This window comes from Vigna umbellata, chromosome 1 (assembly GCF_029865625.1).
Source record: "Vigna umbellata cultivar VRB3 chromosome 1, Vumbellata_1.0, whole genome shotgun sequence".
NCBI classification, from domain to species: Eukaryota; Viridiplantae; Streptophyta; class Magnoliopsida; order Fabales; family Fabaceae; genus Vigna; species Vigna umbellata.
In genome coordinates this window covers 52,881,495-52,904,693 of record NC_142165.1, presented here as the reverse complement: position 1 = coordinate 52,904,693, position 23,199 = coordinate 52,881,495, and the positions used below count along the sequence as shown (strand labels likewise).

At 30.3% G+C, this 23,199-nt stretch overlaps 1 protein-coding gene across 1 annotated transcript; it reads right to left on the bottom strand.

Moving 5' to 3' along the window:
• Nucleotides 1-247: 247 nt before the first annotated feature.
• LOC124819502 (uncharacterized) lies at nt 248-1,627 on the bottom strand. The gene has a single exon (XM_047291035.2). The coding sequence runs from the start codon at nt 1,425-1,427 to the stop codon at nt 543-545; it is 885 nt and encodes a 294-aa protein (XP_047146991.1). The 5' UTR covers nt 1,428-1,627; the 3' UTR covers nt 248-542.
• Nucleotides 1,628-23,199: the final 21,572 nt, after the last annotated feature.

Below are 23,199 nucleotides of genomic sequence, written 5' to 3'. Positions count from 1 at the left end.
GATATGGATAGTTGAGAAAGCCTCACTCATGTTACAGTTCAGATGAACTTAGATGAGATGGAGCTTCATAGAGATAAGTTAAATTCACAAAAGAGAAAATGACCACTTTTAATGCATCGCTTTTCGTACCACATAACTACACTTAATTTGCTATGTACATATGCTCATAAACTTTTATACAAATCCACTTCATGAACATGCAAAACACTTCAATTAGAGGGAGGAGTTTCATGCTTGAACAGTTGAATACCTTCAAATTTGGCTGCAACATATTAATATTATTGTTTGGGTGTGGAAGGATCCAGGAAGAGGAAGAACCCTACACAAGAATACATCATTAAAGAAGTCTTTGAAGTTTGGGTTTAGTAAATTATTCTACAGGATCAGGATCATGAAATTTAATAAAAATGTAACAACGTCAACAGAAGCTTCAAAACCCTACTTTAAAAAAAGAAAACACAGATTTCTATTCTCCGGTTTCCCTTTTCACCGACCCCAAAAAACACAATAATCCACTACGTCAATCTCGAATTAGTGTCACACTAGTTGCAACTTATCTCACCGGAAAACACTTCGTCGTCGCCGGAAAGTTCTCTGTACCTTGATGGAGAAATATCAATCTCAATCAAATTCTCTTCATCGAAATGAAACTCCATCCCCCTCTTCCTCTTGAATCCATCAAGTGCTATCTCAATCAACCCTTCTCTGTCTTCTTCCTCCTCCTCTTCTTCTCCTTCTTGGCCCCACCTGAACTCAACGTCCTCCGGTGAGTCCCAATCTCCGATCGCCGGAAAATCACTATCCGATTCGCTATCCGAATCCGATTCTGGGTAAAACCGCGACAACGAAGGGTACCTTACGATACCCACGCTCTCGTTTGCATCATCACCTGCATCTTCACCTTCACCATACTCCTCATATATCACCTCCAACGGCGCTTTAACGTTCCACTCCTTAAAACACGAACTTGGCTCAAAACCCACGTCGGAATCGACCTCGGTTTCCGAATGAACCCGTCGGTGCACTTGTTCTGTCGTCTCTGTTTCGTTGGGTTCGATGGGACTCGAACTCTGTTTCTCTCCCCTGCATTTGCTTCCTCTGTTTTCTTCATAAATGATGGATTCTTCGTCGTGCTTCCTTTGATTTTCCCTCGTATCGTGTCTTGACTTCTGAATTGCACCGAGGCGGAGAATGGAGAGAAGGAGAATCGAAGTGAGAATGAGAACCGGCGATAACACTACCTTCAAGAAAAGGTTCGGCAAATAGAGGAAAACCAAGGTACAAAACGTCACGACGCAATGAAACAGGGGATCCGAAGAGAAGACGGAGAGAAAGGACACTGTTTCTTGACATAGAAGATTCAAGAAGTTATGAAGGCACAAGGAAGAAACGAACTTGAACTCGAAGAGAAAGTTAGTTTGATCCATTGTTTCTTTCTCTTCTGGTTAGCTATGGTTGAGAGGGGAATGAAAATAGAAAAACGAAGGGCATGATGGAAGAGAAAGCATGAAGCTTTAGGCAGGCAGTGTTTGGATGATAAGAAAAAGGAGAAGAAATTGATGGGATTTAAAGGGCCACCACCATGCATAAGGGCTTAAGAAAGAGTGTTCTTGTGGGGTTTATGGCGTGAGAAGAAGGCATGGAATAATAAAGCTAATGGGGTGTGGACCTAGAAGGACAGGGTACAGTGACCTAAACGATCTTCTCTGCACCAAAAACATTAAAAAATTGCTTTTGCCTTAACTAAAGAATTATCTTATAAAAACTATTAAAAGAATTTTTGAAACTTTTAAGAGAAATTATTAAAAGTTATTATTTTGTTAAAAGAATTTAGGAAGAAGGTGATTGGAACAGTGGGTAATTTGACAGAGTGATCCATATCCATGCAATGGAAGACGTTAATTTAAGGTGGAAATGGCGTTAAGGTGTTGAGAACTTTTTAGTTGTATTTCACTTTTCGGATTGAGAAACTTCACCTGGCATGAGATGCAGGTTGGACTGTTCATTTAGGGTAAGTCGGTCAGTAAGTGCTCACACATGTATCAATTACTTCCTCAACTTTGGCTTTTTTTCTTTTTTTCTCCTTCTCTCCACCCATGAGCATATAGCTTACGTGGAAAGATGCTAAAACCTAATCACCATTAGTTTTCCTTTCTTTTTATTCATTTTCTCAATAAAAACAATACTTCATTTTCTTAACAACAAGGTAATGACTCATTTAATTCAAAAGTTTGGATTATAACATCAAGTAAGTTGCAATTATTTTATAATAGAAAAAAGTGAGAATAAAAATTAAAATTAGCTTTTTACAAGTTAAAACTAGTATTTATAATATGATTTATATAAATTTTTATTTTCTTTTAACTTAACTTATGAAGAATTTTTTTATTTTATTTTACGAGTACCTGTAAAGAAATCTACCTAACATCCTTTTTGGTGTTTAAGTGTGTCGGAACATTAAGTAGTATTTTTTCTCTTTTATGTTTTTAAAATAACGTAATAATATATATATTTTTTTATTTTATTTTACGAATATACACTCGTAATAATAGTTTTACTAGCCAATTACAAATTATTATTAATATAACTTTTAAATTAGTTATTGTGAAAGTGATGATATAAAGTGTCAATATTGAAATTTTTTACTATTGATGTAAAGTGTCATTTAATTTTTTCATTTGTACTCAAGTGAGACTTTTAATTTATATTTGAATTTTTAACCGTCTTTTTTTATTAGTGAGTTGAATTTTATCTCAATTTTTTATCGCAATATGACGTACTTGTCTCATTCATTTGTTCTAAAACACTTTCATTGACTATTAACCTTAAGTGTAGTCGGGTCTTACCACATATATAAATGTCTCTGACGGAGACACATAGATAAATAATTCATTTTGATAACTATTATATATTTTTTAGTAAAATAAATTGAGAAGATTAACTACCTTTTAAAACACGAGTTGTATGTATAAAAAATTTAATATCACTTTCATAGTAAAACTTTAAAACTTTAAAACTTAAAAGATTTATATATTTTTATTTTTTTTATGTATTTTTCAATTTTTTTCATTATTTATATTTAATGTGAGACTTTGAAAATACATTTAAATTGCTAACAAATATGTTCTTTTATTTTAATACCAACAAATTCGTGATTGTCAATATTATGTATTATTTAGTTATATACTCACTAATTTATTTGTTTATTTAAGCGCACAATATATAACGAAGCTAACTCGATACGAAACCTATATTAGTACATGATTATTTAGTAAAAAAAATAGTTTGTTGAATATTTTTACGTTAAATAAATTAGTTAATTAAAAATAGACGATATGTTATGGGTACTATCATTTTCTGACCTTTTCTAGAGAAACACATTTCGTTTTTCTCCTTTTCATCCACTATCATAATAAAGAGATCTATGATTTGTAATATTATGTTTCACTCATTTAGATTTTTATTTTATTTTATTTTGTTCGTTACTTCAATTCGTTATGTATCCAATTAATTCGATGGGGTGGTACCAAAGTACGCTAGACGTTATAAACAATTAAATTAAAATGGTTCCATAATCTATATAAATTTAGTAAAAGTAATTTACTATAAAACAGTTTACTGTCGTATCAATTATTTGTTTATGAACATAATTCAACAATAATATCGATGTACAAATATCCTTTTATTTTTACATTTAATTGTAAACTGCAATATATATGACACACATGTTGACTCCTATAATTATTATTTCAGAAATTATATCCAGAAATTGTTACCATTGATTACTAGTGTAATTTTTCATTTTCTAATTATATAGAAATTATATTCATTAAAATTAGGATAGTTTACCGAATAGTTTTGAAGTATAAGAAATATCCAACAAATATTAAACTAATACATATATATTTCGTAATTCTCATAATATATATTAGATAACAAGTGATGTGAGTTGATATTGGAAATGTAAGCCAAATTGAAGAACCCTAATAGCTGCACAAATCAACACCTCAACGAATGTTCTCTTTCACCTTCCTCCACAAACAATTGCATTTGTTTTTCTTCTATTGATAAGTGTCCTTTTCCTCTTTTTGATTCCTCTTTTCTTTCATTGTTCCCTCAAATTTGTATTCTACTGCCTTGTTTATTTATTTCATAATCTCTCTCACAATGTTTGTTATAAGCATTGGTTTCACATTTTTTTCCATGTGATTGATATATATTTTGACATTTTGCTTCTACATTTTGTATTTTATGTCTATATTTCGTATTTTAAAACGAAGGGAATCGGATTATGCAAATGGTGAAATTCTACATCTGCATTTTACAAATGGAATAATTCGTTTATAATTTATTTGTATTAAATTATCTACAAAATTAAGGTTGTTAGTAACAAGTATTTTGTTGTTCATAGTTATAAATTTTTTTATTGATAAAATTTACTAACAATTTTTTTTAACAAATTTTAATTTATTGATATCTCATTTAACATTATAAGAAAATCATTAAAAGACAATTAATTTAAAGTCAAAAATAATTAATCATTACATTAACTAAGTTAAAATTATTTTATAAATAAAAAACTATTACATAGTCTTTATTATTAATAAATTTATAATTAATTTACTAATTAGAGCGTAAATTGATCTTAACATTAACTGTGAATATTTTATTTGCTTATTATTATTTGATTCGAATTATTTTTTTGTGTTTAAATTAGTTATTATATAATAATTTTCTTGTAATATAAAAAAAAGTTAATTATGTAAATAAAATTATCATTATTGACGAGTTTTGATTGTTCAATTATAATTTTTTCTAATACTTTCTTCAATAAGCTAATTTAAACTAAAATTGACCAAACTCAAACTCCAAATCAATCCAACATATTAAACCATATTTCATGCTATTCTAATTCAACAGAAGTCCAACTTCAATCCACAACATTCGTACAATTTCGACACATCTAAATTAATTTAATTTAATTTATTAGATGTAAGTTAATGACTCCTCTTATATGAAGGCAATATATCATATAAGAAAAATGTCTTCGAATATCAAAAGCTTTAATGTAGGTCATAATTTTTTGCCAACTTGAGCCTTATATATTCCCCTTCTTCAATTGATTACAACTTTCCAATGTAAAAAGAAAAAAAAAATAGAATAAATTACACACGGAATATAAAAACTTCCCTTAATTATGACTTTGATTGGGGATATCTTAATCTATTTACAACTGTCTCCTTAAAAATATAATTTGTTGGTAGAAAATTATTGATTAATCAATAACTTAAAAAACGCTGGAGTTTAATTATTAAAGATGAAATCTTGTTTGAAGTAAAATATATATATATATATATTCCAATTATCACCGAATGATTTCTTTGTCTATATTTCTATTCTTTGAAACAAAAACATATAATTTCATATGCTTTCACGCGTTGAATTAAATGAACAAATGGTGATATTCTTAATTTTACAATGGAGAGATTAAAACTAAAAAAATATAAATATTAGCAACACATTTTTATCACCATTTAGAATTTTAAAGTTAAATCAAATTAATCAATATTCCATGAAAAATCACTAGCAATAAAACAAAGCAGTATTTTTATACGTAAGAATATTTATTAACTTTTTTATTGGAATAGAATCTTATTTTTTAATAATTTTTTTATCTACAAAATCAGAATAAAAAAAATCACTTATAAGTAGTATGACTTCAGCCATTGCAATTTTTTTACGTAGTTTGATGTGTCTTTTTTTTTTTTTTTTGAAAATGATCTATATTATAGTTTGTAGGTTATGCTTAGATGTTATAGAAATGTAACCTTAAAGTGGAAAGTGAGTTTGGCATTCTCCACTCTACTCGGATGGAAAGCACTCATAATCTTTAGTTGGAAATAGTAATTGAATTTCTGAGGTAAAAACAAAAGGATAAAAAAATCCTATGGAGTGATGGAGATATACAATAGTGGTTTGTTAGTAACAATCAAAGTGTTATCTTTACAAAAATGATGTCTCGCTTTTCTGTCATATACTTTTGTGTGAAAAAACCTTTTATCAAATATCAATGTTCATTATGGGCACAGCTTCTGTCTCCTTTTTGTAGTGGGATGGAAATGTCTTTGTTGAGTGATTATTAATTAGATATTATAAGGAAAAAGTTGGATTGGAAGTCCCTATTTATAGGAATACTTTTATGTGTTGAGAGGTTGCATTTGCTGACTTTCTTCATCTACGGACATGTCCATGTCAATAATCATCAATTAATAGATCCATAAATGAGGGAGAAATAAACAATTTTAATATCTTTAATGCTTAAAGCTGCATCACAAATATGTATTACTTTTCTCTCAAATATTTCAATACTACCTTCCACACTTGTCCATGGTTACGTAAAAAACATATTAACTTTAATTTTTAATTAAGTTATAAGTTTCTCACAAATTTTGAATATGTTTAATTTCTATTAAATTTGGTCGTCTACGAGTAATTAAACATTTTATATATTTTTATTGAATTATTTTTGTCTAATTTTTCTGTTAAATAGATTATATGGTTGTTATTTTTAGAATTGTTAATTTGACTTATAATTTATATTCAGTCTAATCCATTATTCGATAAGTTCTTTTCCGTAGACTACCAATTAAGTAGCAAAAATAAAAAATCTTAACTTTCAACTTGTTTCTTAAATTGGGTTAGACCAAAGTAGACTTGACTCATTACAAAATTTTAATTAATTTCTAATACACTACCTAGGTCAAAATGTCAAATTGAGTCGTCTCGATTTCAAGGTTGACTTGAGTTTGTCCAAATTAAAGCTTGGGTCAAGTCAGTCCAAACTAAAAGTTGAATCGAGTTAGCTCAACTCAAAGTTTGAGAAGATGAGACCGCCAAGTCGAAGGTCAATACAAGCAGTCTTAGGTTAAAGGTCGATATAGGCAGACTTAGACCACAAATTGTGACATGCTGACACTGCTCAAAGGTCGAGACATATTTGTCCTATCAAAAATGGTGATAGACCGACATAAACCAAAAGTCTAAAAGAATCAACCTGAGCAAAGTGTCAAGACGTGTTAATTCAGGTTGAAAGTTGAGATAGGCTATTTAGTGTCGAAGTTTGAGAGTGTCCAACTCAGATGGAGGATAAAGTGAGTCGGCCATAATGAATCAAGTCAACCCAAACACACAGTGAAGTTGAGTTTATCCATTCCCATATAAAAAAATAGTTATATAATTTTACTATTGAAAATTATGACGATTATTCAGTAGATTAAAAACACCAGAAAAATTAATTATATTTATAAAATATTACTCAAAATATTAAAACTAATGTCTTGATCAAACACTACTGTTAGTCAAGGTATAACTCTTTTTACTTAAGAGCGTAAAATTCAAGGGACATGATTTGATTGTGATTTGGCTCACTTGGATTTTAGGAATCAAACTCATAACCTTAACTCTAATATCAATTGTTTGATCGAACGCTTATCACTAAACTAAAATGTTATAGTTGTTAGTCAAGATACATCTCTTTCTAATTAAAAGCATAACAATTCAAATGTCATGATTGGATTGTGACCTAACTCTCCTAACCTTCACATGAAACAATTCTATATTAAGTCAACTTTATTTATATGTCAAACTAGTAAAAACTACTACTTTAATAATATATGAATTAGATGAATTAGTTATTTGTTTTATAGGTGTTCACCTGTTAATAACCGTTTAAGGTTAACCTATTAACATGTTAGTATATCATTATATAAACAATTCATTTGTGTAACCATTTATAGTGTTATCTTTTATTTAATAATTTTATCTTTCAACAAAAAGAGAGTTGTATTTCTTTTAGCTACCTTTGTTCTGATTTTTAATTAAACAATTTTACTTTAAATAAATAAAAATTTGTTTTAATACTGTACAATTATTCTCTCCAACTACAAGACTTCTGCACTTTAAATAACTAACACATATTTTCCTTTAATTTTTAAATCGTTCTTTTAAAATTATACTTTTTTTCTAAAATTATATTATTTAAATTAAAAAAATACTGATATACAGCTACGTGTTTCGACGATTAAATTAGAACATATACTGAAGTAGCTTTTTACCATAATTACTTTTAACACGAAATTTAAAGATCTTTCGTAACCTCGTATTGTTGAATTTATTTGGTTTATCATATTTATTGAATTATATTATTTTAAAAATTATCAATAATTAAAAATCTTACTATAAGAAAATATCTAAATAGTGACCAATATTAAAAAATAATTAGTCATTATAATGATAAATTTAAATACCAATCTATAAACCAAAAAATATTAATGACTAAAATAGTTTCTAAATTCATCAATTAATCTCTAAAATGGTCACTAACATTAACTATCAAGGTTTGGATTATCAAAAGATTGGTTTCTAAATTTGTCTTAATTAGGGACCAATTTAGAGACAAATTCCTTCGGTAGTTAAAACTTTTGTAGCTAATGTTAATAACCAATTTAGAACATATTTTGATTACCAATAACTTTTAGTTTACAAATTGGTATCTAAATTGGTCACTATATCTATTAATTATTTTTTTCCACTTATAATTGGTCATTATTTAGGAATTTTCTTATAGATCTCTTTTTAACATCTCATTTAATAGTGTAAAACTGCTAAATAGGACATTATAAATGTGATAATCAACAAGGAGGTGTGGCAAACATACAACTACTATATCATAGTCATTCAAAAAACATGTATTGAGAGTTATATATACACATTAACAAAAAACTAGAGTTTTATAAAAGAAAAAAGATTTTGCAACCAAGATTACATCTTAAACTAGGCTGCAACATTATCCTCACCCTACATTGGATCATTTGAAACATCTTCATCTGCTTATACCATTAAAATGATCATTGAAAAGCAAAGACCAAATAGACAAACAAACACAGAAGAAAGGATAAGCTAATGCACTAAAAAGATCAATCATACAACACATATGAAGATATTAACACATAAAAACAATATCAATAAACCTAGCACATACAATCATTCATACTAGACTTTTTCATCTGAATATATGTATTGATATCAAACTCTAGCAAGTTATGCACTTGTGGTGGCCTTTACTTCTTCGTAGAGTCATTGTTATTGGGTTTCACTCTACTACACATAAGGTTAATTCGTTAACATCTTTGGTCAATGTGAAGCCCCTAGATTATGACTTCCTGCTTATGTCACCACATACCTCATCCTTCTCTACTTTAGAATGGATCATCATTAGAGTGACATGATAACTCACAATACAAAATCCATATCAATACATACATTACTGAAATCACTACATGAAACTTCTTCTTGAAACATCGTCCGCAACATTTAGCAAGCATACTCACAACCATGTTACCAATCCATAAAACATTATAAATACATATTAACCATACGTCATATCCATGGTAATTCATCTCAAACAAATCAAAACATCAGAAAATCACAGCATATACATTAATGCTCAAAAGTGGCGCTCAACAGTAGACCTTTTGCAAAAGATGACGCTCAACGATAGTTTTGGTGCTCAACGCTAAACCTTTCGCAAAAGGTGGTGCTTACGGCAGTTTTGGCGCTTAGTGTCATTCTTCTCGCAAAACGTCAAGCTCAACGACACCCTTTGTTGCCCAACGACCTGGAATTAAATTGTTAGACCTATAGTGAAAAGTGACGCTTAGCAGTGCATTGCCACTGCTCACCGTCAAAGTATTTGTAATTTATGGCGCTCAGCGGTACAAGTATGGTGTTCAATGGCTTGAAGCTAAGTTGCTCCCAAACCTACACAATGAAATGGCACTCAATGTCAGCTTGCCACTGTTTAACGCGATATCAGATATCAACAGATGAAAATGTAGTGATTTGTAAATATGGAACCTACTCAAGTGATCAAATTTGTATTCCCTTCTCAATACTTGGTTCAAAAAATAGTTTTTAATGTCAGAGCATATACCAATGGCTCAATTGATTCGACCCTCATTTTTGGAATTCAACTCAACTCAACCAAATCAACAAAATAATATTTAAAACAACCAACATCAGCAAATCAACCAATTTCAAACATATTAAACATGCTATTTAACATTCTCTCAAAACATCTATACTTTAAAACAAAGTAATTAACTTCTTTAACTTGAGAGACAACCAAATAACTCAAAAAACCTCGAACACATCTTTTAAAGCAGAAGAACCTATATCTGGCCCTAAGAATCACACAAACACGATCACAACACCATTAGGATCTCTGATTAGTAGAGACTTTTAAACAAAGCTTATATCCCACATGTGAACTAAGACAGTCCACATGCATAGAGAAACGTATAAACGAAGAAAAAGGACAAAAGATCAATTACTCTATGGGGAAACTGATCGAATGGAGAGTTCGCCTCAAAGATCACCTAACGGTCTTTAATCTTCAACCAGATACACAAAAGGTTAGAAACTCTAAAGAAAAGTGAGAGAGCTTTAGAGAAAATTGTTTAAAGAGATGGTGTAATTTAAAATTATGAAATTTGTTTATAAAAATTCTATTTATATTTTAAATTTTTAATATTAAAATAATCAAATCTTGTTACATAATACATATTATCAATTCTAAAACACGATTTTTCATGCTTTGCATAATTATTTCATTATATAATCTTTAAACGAGATCTTCGTAATTTTTCAATTTGTATCCAACACTTTACCCTACCAATAACTCATATTGGATCACCACCAAAGAAATATATAATAATGTTAATGCTTGAGAATTATTCAGTTATAACGTTAATATTCTCAAATACAATAATGGTACTATTGTTGTAAGGTAGCGCGTAAAGTCGATTAGGAAATAAAGTAGATCACAATGATCGAAAAAAAGCCATGCAAATTATATAACCAATTGGTTCCACTTAGTTCAGGCAAAGAAGAATTAAACAAACTTTGAAGTTCCATAATTCTTCATGCACAAAGATTCACTTCATTATTAACTAATGAACGTTATATATGTTAAAGTTTTTGGATTTTCTCGACCTTATTCAACCGCACCCTTTATGCTAAACATGTGACATTGAAATTTACCTTTCCATGCCACCCTAAGTAATTTAAACTTGAGAAATCAACTAAAAAACCATTAATTCGAATAAAACTAAATTTTATCCTCTTAGTCATGATTTAAGATAAAACCATATTTTTCGAACATATACACGCATGCATCCACAATCTTTATATATTTAACTCTTGTAGTCCTACCATTTGTCTCTCTTAGTTAACTTTCTTTCAAGAATAACAACTCATTTAAAGTAACAAAATTATAGATAATGCACTCACATTATCTATAGTATTTGTCATTATTTATGAGTTATTTCCCTTGAGAAAAATCATAAATTTCATGCATAATTACCAGATCTCATCATAAAATTGATTTTAATTTATTATAGTTTAAGTGACATTTCAATTTGAACAAAGTCTAGTGTATAATATTTTTGTGTGAATATGAGCTTTTTCTTTTTTTAAAGATTAACCATTTTGAGATATGAGTTGTCCATCACTAGGGCAAAACTGACTTATAACATTATCATTTCCATATTGTATGATCCAACTTTTGATGTTAAAAATGTGGTGACATTTTTGTTAATATTTAGTTCAGATTGATGTTGAGGACTTTCTTAACCGACATCAAATTGAAAATTAGTGTCGGTCCTAGGACCAACATACGTTCAATAATGTTGGATTACTCTAGGTTTGATGTCAATTTCCAATTTAACGTCTGTTGCGAAGAAGCCCGGCATCAATTTGTGTTTTAAAATTTCAGAAACAACTTGAGCGCCCTCATATTTCTCTTTCTCAATTGCTTGAAACCTATGAGGAAGTTCTTAAACCCATTTCACTTCATCTTGACATTGTAGTGTTCATTGGGCTCAAGCTTTCATTCTCTCCAATGACATTTCACATTAAGGTTGGTGTTTAGTCATTGTTGTGTGCTTTAAAGGTTGCATTTTTGGATTAACTTTGATTTTGTAAAATTCATTAAAAATAGTTAAAAAAATATTTTTGACACAAATTTTTTTATAGAGACTACTATTAGGTTTTATTTGAATGTAGAGTGTTCAAATCTGGGATATTGGTCAGAAATTCAGAGTTGTGAAGATTTGATGGTGAGAAACTTTAAATGGTCATAACTTTTACTACATGTGAAATAAGGTGACGAATACACTGGCTCCGAAAGGGATTGAGGTTTTAGAATTTTTCAATACGTTTGAGCTATATATGAGATAGTACTTAGAAAATTGTAAAAATTATTGTGATGTATTCTTGGTTTGTATATTGATTTTTTATGATTTCAATAGGAAAAGAATATTAACAATTTAAAAAAAAACGTCACAAATTACCATTTGTTGTTTGTGCAACATGCCTTAATTAACATCTGTTATAAATGCAACAAACATTAATTAACGTCTGTTGAAGAACAATAGACAAATTTGACATATTCTACTATGACATCGAAACTTCAACTAGGTTAAAAATCCAAATAACAAACGTTAAATTTCTTTTAAATTAATACATATAAGAAACCTCACGTCAGTTTTGACATAAAACCTTAAATCTATAAACTATGTTTTTCTTATTTAACTTTCTTATTTAATTAAAGATGAGACTTTATACTTAAATTCTCAACAAATAAATAAGAATGGAAGATTCCAGTGGCTATCCCATTTCCGATCACAAAAATGGGAACATGGATGTACCAGGATATCCCAACTTTGCTTCCAAGAAAGTAGAACATTGTTGAATTAATGTCACAATGTTAGCTAGATCTTATGGGGAGATGTAACAAAGGATGATATGGATGAAAGTAAAAAGAACCAAGGATTGGACAGAGTTAACTCATGACTTTTGTCTCCTAATTCATGCCCCTTGCGATCTTTGTTTTTAATCCTTCAAGTTGTCTTCGGAATAAGAGAAACTTGTACGAGGGAAAGGACCTAGAAGGACAGAACATTAGGTGAGAGTAATAATCTACTTGTTGGAAGGAAGCCCCTGCCTCAAAGACAGAGTAGATGGATAGGTTGCCACATTAGTTGTCAACAGTTTATGTATCTTTTCAATGCTTTAAGCTATGAAGGTGCTGGAGGGAACTTCCCTTGCAAAGCTTTAGTCACATGGTTTGGGACCCCTTTTGCTTCTCAAAATCCAAGCTTAGATCTTGGGTTCTTCGTTCTACAGGTAGTATTAGGGTTACCTAAATCTTCAAATCAAAAACATGCACATGCATGTCAAATCAAAAACCATACACACGGACCCTCATCAACTTTCATGTATATTTTCTTTTTCGGACTTGTGCATTTATGTAGTTTAAACGTGGCTTACTGTGTCCATCACCATGTTCATAAATGAGCCAAACTACGGCCAACATGTAGTAGGAAAAAGAAATAATGAAGGTGGACATAGGCATCACCTCTTTGGATTGAAAAACAAATAGACCAAATTATAGAGTAAATAAAACAGCATGCTATAGCGTAAAACATCCACCAAAATAAAAAACTTATTAAAATATATATTTTTCTACATTTGTAATCTATATTTTAATTTAATGGGTTGATTTAAATTTTATATTAAAATTTAAGAACCAAAGTAAGTTATTTCTTATACACAAATTATATTATATTTATACTCGTTAAAAGATTATATCAAATTTGTATTATAATTTTAAGTATATATGAAATCATGTATTTATTACTTACTAAAATATGATATCAAAATAGTATTGTAATTTTTAAGAGTGAAATCATGTAATTTATTTATGAGTAAGAGATAACATGTATATATCTTTTTATTTGATAGATTTTTGCTGTAAAATTACAATAATAAAAAAAATCAATTCAACCGAAATGTAAAAAATTGTTTGTCGTATTTATTTATTGTGTTTTGGTTCAAGTAATCTTTTAATAAAAATAAAAGCAGATCATCAAGCCGCTGATACTCTCACCATATATATGAATGAGAACGTTGAAAAATATTGGGTGAGTGAGACAAAGACAAAAGAGAAATAAAAATAAACGTAGTTTGTGAATTAAAATATAATAGCATAAAATGTTTATTTTATTATTTAAATAGGTCATAATCAAATTGATCAAATTTTTCATTCTCTCATTTGAATAATAAATAGAAACTTTTGTCGTCATACTATTCTTATTTTAAATAACAACATTCTTTTACTATGTTTTAACTAGTGATCATCATTAATTCATATTGTTACATGTTTAGCTATATTATTTAATAAAATAAAATGTGTTAATTCCATTCTTAATCAGGTATAATTTTATTTTGAAAAAGTGAAATAGATTGAATATTTTGTTTAATATTTATTAACTTAAGATTTAATACGAGAATTTTATCATATAGTCACGAGTATAGTAAAAATAAAAGTTGTCGGTGTGTGCCCCTTTCTCTATATAAACATATGGTAAGTGACATATAACTATAGATGTATAAATGAGGTTGGACAGCGTAAAACAAGGTTAAAGTTCCATGTTTGTGATCGAGGAAGATTTAATTCCTTACTAGACGTGTGTGTTCAATATGTTTAAAACCAAATTAACAAAGATAATTGTAAAACACTTGAATACAATATGATTATCAATGTTCCACTTTATCATTTATATTTGTTGTAGTGGTGAATTTGAAATATAAGTCACTAGAATTTTCTCTTTCCATTGTTGGCAAGTACTCTATTGCCACTGTTGTGTTGTCATCGTCATTGTGTCCATTTTAGTTGCATGCTTGAACCTTGCCCCTCATGTGATTTGCCTTCTCAATAACCGTCCTTCTAAAGCTTTTGTTAGTAAACTTATAAACTTATTATTATTCTGAGGTTTAGAGATATAACTGACATTAATTAGCGTTTTATGTGACTTTGATTCAGATTTTATTAACGTTATTTATCTTTTCAAAAAAACCTTTATTAAATTGAAAAACGGTTAACAATTAAACTTTTTAATTTATTTAACAATTCCTAATATTTTCACAGAACAGTATGTAAAAGTGTACATGAATTAACCATTAGAAACAAGTAGATGGAAAAATGGTATATGATCTCCCAACTGTGAAGTAACTTAGGTTTTTTTTCTTGATTTTTTCTTAGGATGGGATGAATAGAAATAATATGTACGTGCTTATAAATAGAACTATAACTAACTTTTTTTTAGTTTTAATATTTTTAATTAGACTCCTCATCAAATTAAAATATTGTTTAATTTCTATATAATTAATATTTTATGATATATATATATATATATATATATATATATATATATATATATATATATATATATATATATATATATATATATATGTGTGTGTGTGTGTAATATAATCAATATATTACATTACACACACACATATATATATATATATATATATATATATATATATATATATATATATATATATATATAAATTGTAACTAAATCTATTAATGATCATTAATGCTAATAGAACCAAATGACATAACTCATCAGGAAATGTGTAGTATGAAAATGATGTGAAAGTAATATGTACATGTCTATTTTCAATTGGTATTTACTTTATCTAAATAAAATCAATATAATAATCTTAATATACAAAGCATACACCAGTGCAAAATAGACTTTTTATATCAACATTTTATACCGATTGATATCTACTAAGTTTAGGAAATGGCGGTGGCAATATCGTAATTATGAGAAGTTTTTCTATATCGATTGGACCAAGAACCAGCATAGAAAGTAGTGCAGTGACAAAAATGTAATAAATTATAAACTTTTCTATACTGGTTGCACTCAGAACATGTATAGAAAATCACTTTTCTTTATTGATTAGACTTAGAATCGGTATAAAAAAAGGTATGGTGGTAAAACTGTAATAAATTACAAACATTTTTTTGTCTTCCTTTTACGCTTCACTTTCTCTCTTCTATATGCTTCTCTTTCTCCTTTGTTTCTTGTTCTTTATGTTCCAACTTGAGCCTCATTAACTAAAGTTCTATTGTGGCGTTTATCATTGCCCTTTTGTGTCACGGGTTGTTGCGTTCGATGGTTGTTGTCGCTGGGGCAAATCACTATGGTAGGTGAAGCTCTCGTCATGGTGGGTCAAGCTCTCGTTTGTCGTTGTCGTCATTGGTTGCTCCTACAGTGCATCGCTGGTATGTTGGGTTTTTATTGTTGCTCAAGCTGCAGTGCGTGGTAGTGTGGTTGGTCACGCTCCTACTATCGCGCTTAAGTTGTCGTGATGTGGTGGGTTGGTGGCGTTAATCGTCCTGCTCATGGTGTTTTGCTGATCATCTTGTTTTACTTATAAGTAAGTTTAGAACCTGTATTTACTGTGGTCATATTGTGTTAGTTGGAGATGGACTTTCCTCCATCATTCTTTGATATTATGGTGCACTTGATTATTTATCTAGTAAGAGAAATTAGAATTTACAGTCCAGTATTCTTAAAATTGATGAACCTTATTGAGCGATACATGAAGATATTAAAAGGCAATGTAAAAGAATCAATATCATCTTAAAACATCAATTGTTGAAAGATATATTGTTGAGGAAGTTATTGAGTTTGGTGTAGATTACTTATAAAATGTTGAAGTTATAAAAATCTTTATAAACCAAAACTCATCCACTAGTAATTAGATTTTCATCGTATAATTCTTTTAAAAATAACTAATAGAAACTAAAACTTAAATTATTTCTACCAAACACATGCAATATTTAATATAAAAAATTAGATTTAAATTACAAGAAAATAAATGAAAATATAAAAATCGTAAATTATTATTGACTTCTTTATCCTTTCATGAGTTCTTCATGCCTGCAAACAAAGGCTAAAGGCAAGACAATAAATGAATTTTATGATAACAACTCTTTTGCACTTGACAAAGTTATTTAGTAACCCATCAATGAAAAATGATAAATTTCCTAACATATGTCTCGATACCACATTATATTTTAGACTTAATTAACCACTTATTCCAATTTGGTTGAAAATTTCAAATAAGTTTTTATTTTTGTTTCTGTTTCAATTAAATCTCAAGTTTTGAAAAATTGATTTAATCAGTTATTTTTCATTAGGCTTAAATGCTTACTTCGTCCCCATGTTAAGAGTTGAATTTATGTTTAGTACCCGGTTTTAAAAATGAAGACATTCGGTCACCATGTTGCGAAAATTTTATGACTTTAGTCCTATCCGTTTAACGGCGTTAAAATGAAAAACGTTGAACTGACTGTGGATGTGAGGTGTGCAAGAAATGTGGTCGTGACAATGAGTTTGGCTACATTAGTTGACGTGGCAACCAACAGAATACATTACATGTTTTTAAATTGGAGAAATTAAATAATTAGGGTTTTTAATCGTGGATATTAAAACATTACGCAAGTTAGGTCATAAATTGGGGATTTTTCAATTGTTGAATTGGTTGATAGTATGGAAGGATTGACGTTCTCGAAGGATTCACGTTCTCGAAAGATTAACGTTCTCGAAGGAAATTGTTGAGCGAAAAGGGTTGGTGAAGGAGATTGTTGAGCAAAAAGCATTCACGTTGCGGTGATATTTCTTCAAAGCGAAAAGGTGGAAGATGCGCTTTTTATCACTTCTTTTATGTGGTTGCTTTCCCCCATGGAAGTATCTTGTCTTCTTGTCCCCTTAGTATGTTCTGTTGCGATCCCCCTTTGTTATGTTGTGGTCCCCGTAATAACGTTGGATTTGTAGTGGTTTCCTTCTTCACTGCTTTTCGTTTTGTTGTGCGTACTATTTGTATGGTTTTGGTCCCCAATTAGTGCAGACTGTTTTGTGCTATTGTCTCCTTAGTGCGTAATACTATTTTGTCTTTCGTATTGTTGAATCTGTGGTTGTTGTTTAAGTTGTGGTTCATGCATATTGATTTAAGCTTTAAGACAAAATGGAATGTTGTAGGTGAAACAATGATTGCGTGTGATTAAGTTTGTATGCCTACACGTGTAATAGTTGTTACTAACGTAGCATATTTAAAATGTAGATGCATGTAAAGGTCATTAACCAACTGCATGTAGTCTAACACTTACTTTTATATAGCCATATAATAGTTGACAATTAAAGAAAATGTCTGACTCTGATATTGAGGTGGTGTTTCACCATGAGGGTAAGTTTATGAATGATGGGTCATTTAGATACCATGGAGGTGATACCAGTACCTTGATCGTTGACAAAGACAAATGGAGTTATTTTGAAATCTTAGCCATACTGAAAGAGATGGGATATAGATGTTATGAAGGTGTATGTTATGAAGGGGATGTTGAAGATGATGTTGGTGGTGGTGAATGGGATGTGCAGGATGATATTGGTGGTGGTGAAGGGGATGTGCAGGAGGAGTTTGATGTTAGTAGTTTGATAGGGTCTGATGAAGAGACTTTTGTCAATGAAGATGATTTTGTGGATGTTAGTGTGCATGCAGATGAACAACTTCAAGAGCTTGATTGCGAAGGTAGTGTGTTTGTTAAAATGGGTATAGGAAGTGAATGCACTACCTCAAATTGCATGTACAAGCCAGGGACTTATATGATATTGAGTGAGAATCTAATAGTTGTGGCAGTATTTATGCAAGTGATAACTGTAAGATCCTTGAAAATATTTGTTAGTTACTAAAAAAAAAAAAAAAAAAAAAAAAAAAAAAAAAAAAATTAGTGAATAGTAAATTGTGAATAGTAAAAAGTGAATAGTAAAAAAAAAAAAAAAAATTATTTTTGGAAAGGATAAGTGTTACACGTAGCTTTGAGATCAGAATTCACCAATTTGCAAATAAAAAATTATTTTTGCAATAGTAAAATGAATAAAAAAATGAATAGTAAAAATGAATAGTAAAAATGAATAGTAAATTTTTTTACTATAAATAGCCAAGGGGAGGAGGCTGGAAATTTACACCAAAATTCTAGAGAAATTGTGAGAGAAGAGAGTTGGAGTAAATTCTAGTTGAAGAGGGGAAATTCTAGAAGTTTCTGGAGAACGGTTTGAGAAGAGGAAACTAAGTCTGGAATAGAGGTAAGGGGAGCTAACTTTGAGTATTTCCCTTTGTATTATCTTGAGTCTTGAATATGCTATATTTTGCTTTTGTCTGATCTTAAATCTTGAATATGGAGTATTTTGTTTCTGTATGATCTTGAATTTAAATGAGAGTATGCTTTTGTGTTGATATCCAAGTGTGATAGTTGTAAAATGTGATGTTGATTATGTTATGCCCTTTGTATGTTATTAGTTGTTTATTTTTGTATTTTGGAAGGATTAGAAATTGTCTAACCGGCTCTGCCAGATTCAATTTCTTGTTTCCCCAAACATGTTAATGTTCGTGTTATTTAATTATATTGTATTTTTGGATGGATTAGAAGTTGTCTAACCGGCTCTGCCAGATTCAACTTCTTGTTTCCCCAGACATGTTAATGTTCGTGTTATCTAATTATATTGTATTTTTGGATGGATTAGAAGTTGTCTAACCGGCTCTGCCAGATTCAACTTCTTGTTTCCCCAGACCTGTTAATGTTCGTGTTATTTAATTATATTGTATTTTTGGATGGATTAGAAGTTGTCTAACCGGCTCTGCCAGATTCAACTTCTTGTTTCCCCAGACATGTTAATGTTAGTGTTATTTAATTATATTGTATTTTTGGATGGATTAGAAGTTGTCTAACCGGCTCTGCCAGATTCAACTTCTTGTTTCCCCAGAAATTTTATTGTCTTATCTATTTTTTTTTTTTTGCATCTTTGTGGAAGGATGAGAAGTTGTCTAACCGGCTCTGCCAGATTCAACTTCTTGTTTCCTCTGAATTTTTATATTAATATTATTTTGATGGTAAGGGCAACTAATTATTTTTGTATGAATTTATAAATATACGAATGTTGAACTGGTGTTCTCTTGCGAAACTGTTTTATGACTTTTATTATATTGGGTGTTATAACTGAAACTGTTAAATTGTACATGTTGAGATGTGATGAATTTATTGAATGAGTTTGTTGGCTGAAATTGATCTTATTGGAAGGTCTGGAGTAAGGGTTCTATAATTGCTTATATATGAGTATTAAATAGATATACAGATACTGTTTGAGGTTGTTGTGAGAGGAAGTAAAAATATTAAAATTAGGCATTTTAGATTTAGAGCATAAGACAACAAGGTAGATAAATTAAATAAATAAATTGATTAATTATTGAGGGCCTCCGTTTGTTGGTAGGATAGAGGAACCTTAAAAACCTGAGTTGGCACATCCCTGATCATAGAGCAGCCCTGGCCTGGTCCAGTCAGTTGTGACTAGTCATATGTGCTGGCGTCGAAGGTGAGTTTGATGCGTTCAGACATCTGTGTCCTCTCCGGTGACCAAGTGGAGTAAAGAAAAATTTCTACTAGGATGAAAATAAAATAAAACAAGTTGATTGTAGATGCATAATATTATCATGGTAAAAATTTCATATATATTTTATTTATTATTACATTGAGCCCAGACTTTAATATGTAGTTCCTACGATATGTTGATATATTTTGGTTGATCCATGATCTTTGTTTGGCGAAAATATGTTGAGTCATACTCGTTATGGGCAAAATGAGTTTATAATATGAAGCATAATATATGGTAATATGTTTAATTTATTGATACCAAAACGGGTTATTATGAATTCTTGATTAAAGAATGAACATGATTGAGTTAGGTGGATAAGAGGGTATGAATTGTTGGTTTTATGAAATGTTGGAGTGGATATGAGAAATCATTACTTATGAAATGATGTTTACTACCGGGAGTAGTATGTTCGAGTTATACCATGAGAGTTTGGTATGAGCAAAGTAACACCTGAGGTTTATGAAAGCAGGCAGAAAGTAGTCTGACCATAAGGCTTTGACATAAACATATGATTCGTAAGTTATATAGAAGCAGGCAGAGAGGGGTCTGACCATAAGGCTTCAGAAAGTAAGACATAGTATATAAGTGAGGCTTAAGGAAGCAGGCAGAGAGCGGTCTGACCATAAGGCTTCATGAGTAAGCATGGTACACTTGTAAGATTTATGGAAATGGGAAAGATGACTTTGATAATGACGAATTAATGACATCAGAATAATGATATTTTATCAATTGCAGAAATACGTGATTAAAATATTTTTATTACAAGTTTAATGATTTTATGATAAGGTTGGCTTACCCTTATTTGTTTGTACTATGATCATATAACTCATGTTATATGTGATTAGATAATGCTGCAGATGCGGTTGAACAAGCTTAGAGATGAGAGAGATGCGGGGAAAAACTTTCAGGGATTTTTGTAAAAAGAATAAATTTGTATTGGGAAGATTATGTTGTGTAAAACTTATAAGTTGAAATTTCAATGGTGAAGACTATATTGTTTAAAGTTTGTAAGTTTGGCATTGTACTTTGGATTAAATGAAATAAAGTTTGATTGTTTATAAGAGATATCAAATTAATTTAGTCTCTACTATCAGTAATACCCCTTAAAATAGTAGGGTGTTACATTTTGGTATCAGAGCAATGGTTTTCGAAAATATTTTGGGACTCTGGGGAGTGAAATTATTATTCTTAGTAAAATATCAATTGAGTTGATTCTTATTTTATTGGAAACTAGATTCAAAGAGCTTCAATTTGACTACTCATACGCATATTTTGGACTTCGGGAAGGGGTCTAACCGAGCTGGGGAAAACGTGACAGTTTTGCTGTCTAGGGGCTAGCATCCAACCTTAATTTTAGGTGTATTGTTTTACAAGTTGCAACTTTTTGGAGTGAGTAAGTTGTGTTCTGCACTAGGAGAACATTTTGGGACCCTTTGGAGACTTTCCTACCATGTTTTAGGGCTGGAAAATGGTTTAGAATGGTCCATTGGTTGTTTATTATTGTTAAGTGCCAAGTGCATAGGTCCTTAGTTGTCTAAGGCATCTTCTTTTAATTCCAAATCATATTTAGAGTTTTGGAGGAGAGTAGAGAGGTCCTTGGTGGGAGGTGAACGAAATCCTAAGTGTCCTAAGTGTGGAGGCTGACTTGGTCTAGCAAGGAGGAGAGGAGTTGCTCTCTTTGAAGAAGAATTTAAGGTGTTTGAGCCTTCAAGAGGTAAGGGGAGCTAACTCAACTTAATTTCTAGAATTTTGTAGTTAGAAATATGGTTCCAATTGCTTGACTTTGATGTAGGGGAGCTAATCCTTTCTTGATTATGATCATGAATATGAGTATGCATGTGTTAAAATTGGTAATGGTAGTTATATATTGACTTGTGTAAAATTTGGTTTTTCAAGATTATAATTTCTCATTTTCGAGTTACTGTGGTGACAAATTTCTATTAATTGTTTTCACCGTTGGATTTAGCTAAAAATTTAGTATGTGAATCCTAAGACCTATTACTAAACTTTGACCGTTCGGATTTGAAAATAAAAGTCTGTGCTTGGAGAAATAAATACTGCAAGTTTGAGTAAATTAGTTACCCCTGTAGTTCTGTTACTGAGTTATCTCGGTATAATATTGATTCTGACCTATTGGACCGTTTGATCCACCTCAAAATTTGATATATGATCCCTAAGACATATTAATACACTTTTACCGTTCGGATTTGTAATTAGTAGTCGGTACTTGGAGATATATATCCTGCATGTTTGAGTGAGTTAATTACCCCTACAGTTCTATTACTGAGTTCCCTTGGTAAAGTATAGATTCTGACTCATGGGACTGTTAGATCAACCTCAAAATTGGATATATGATTTTTAGGACATATTAATACAATTTGACCGATCGGATTGGTAATTGAAGGTCTATGTTTAGAGGAAGAAATTTCGAAAGTGTGAAACAATCGGATGAACACTGTATTGCTGTTCTTAAGCTATCATGGTAAATATTTCATATATATTTCATCTACCGTTAGATTGAGCCCAAACTTTAGTATGTAGTTCATAAGACATATTAGGTGATTTTGACCGTTCAGATTTGGAATTGGATATCTGTGCTTAGAGGAATTAATTCCGCATTTTGAGTTAAACCGAGAACCACTTAAATTTCTGTCTCTGAGTTGCCTCGGTAAAACCTCCATAGCTACTTAGTTAGCCGTTGGATTACCCTGAATTTTTAGTATGTTGTTCCTAAGAGATAGTGGAATACTTCGACCGTTCGGATTCTAGATCGGAGGTACAGATTTAGAGA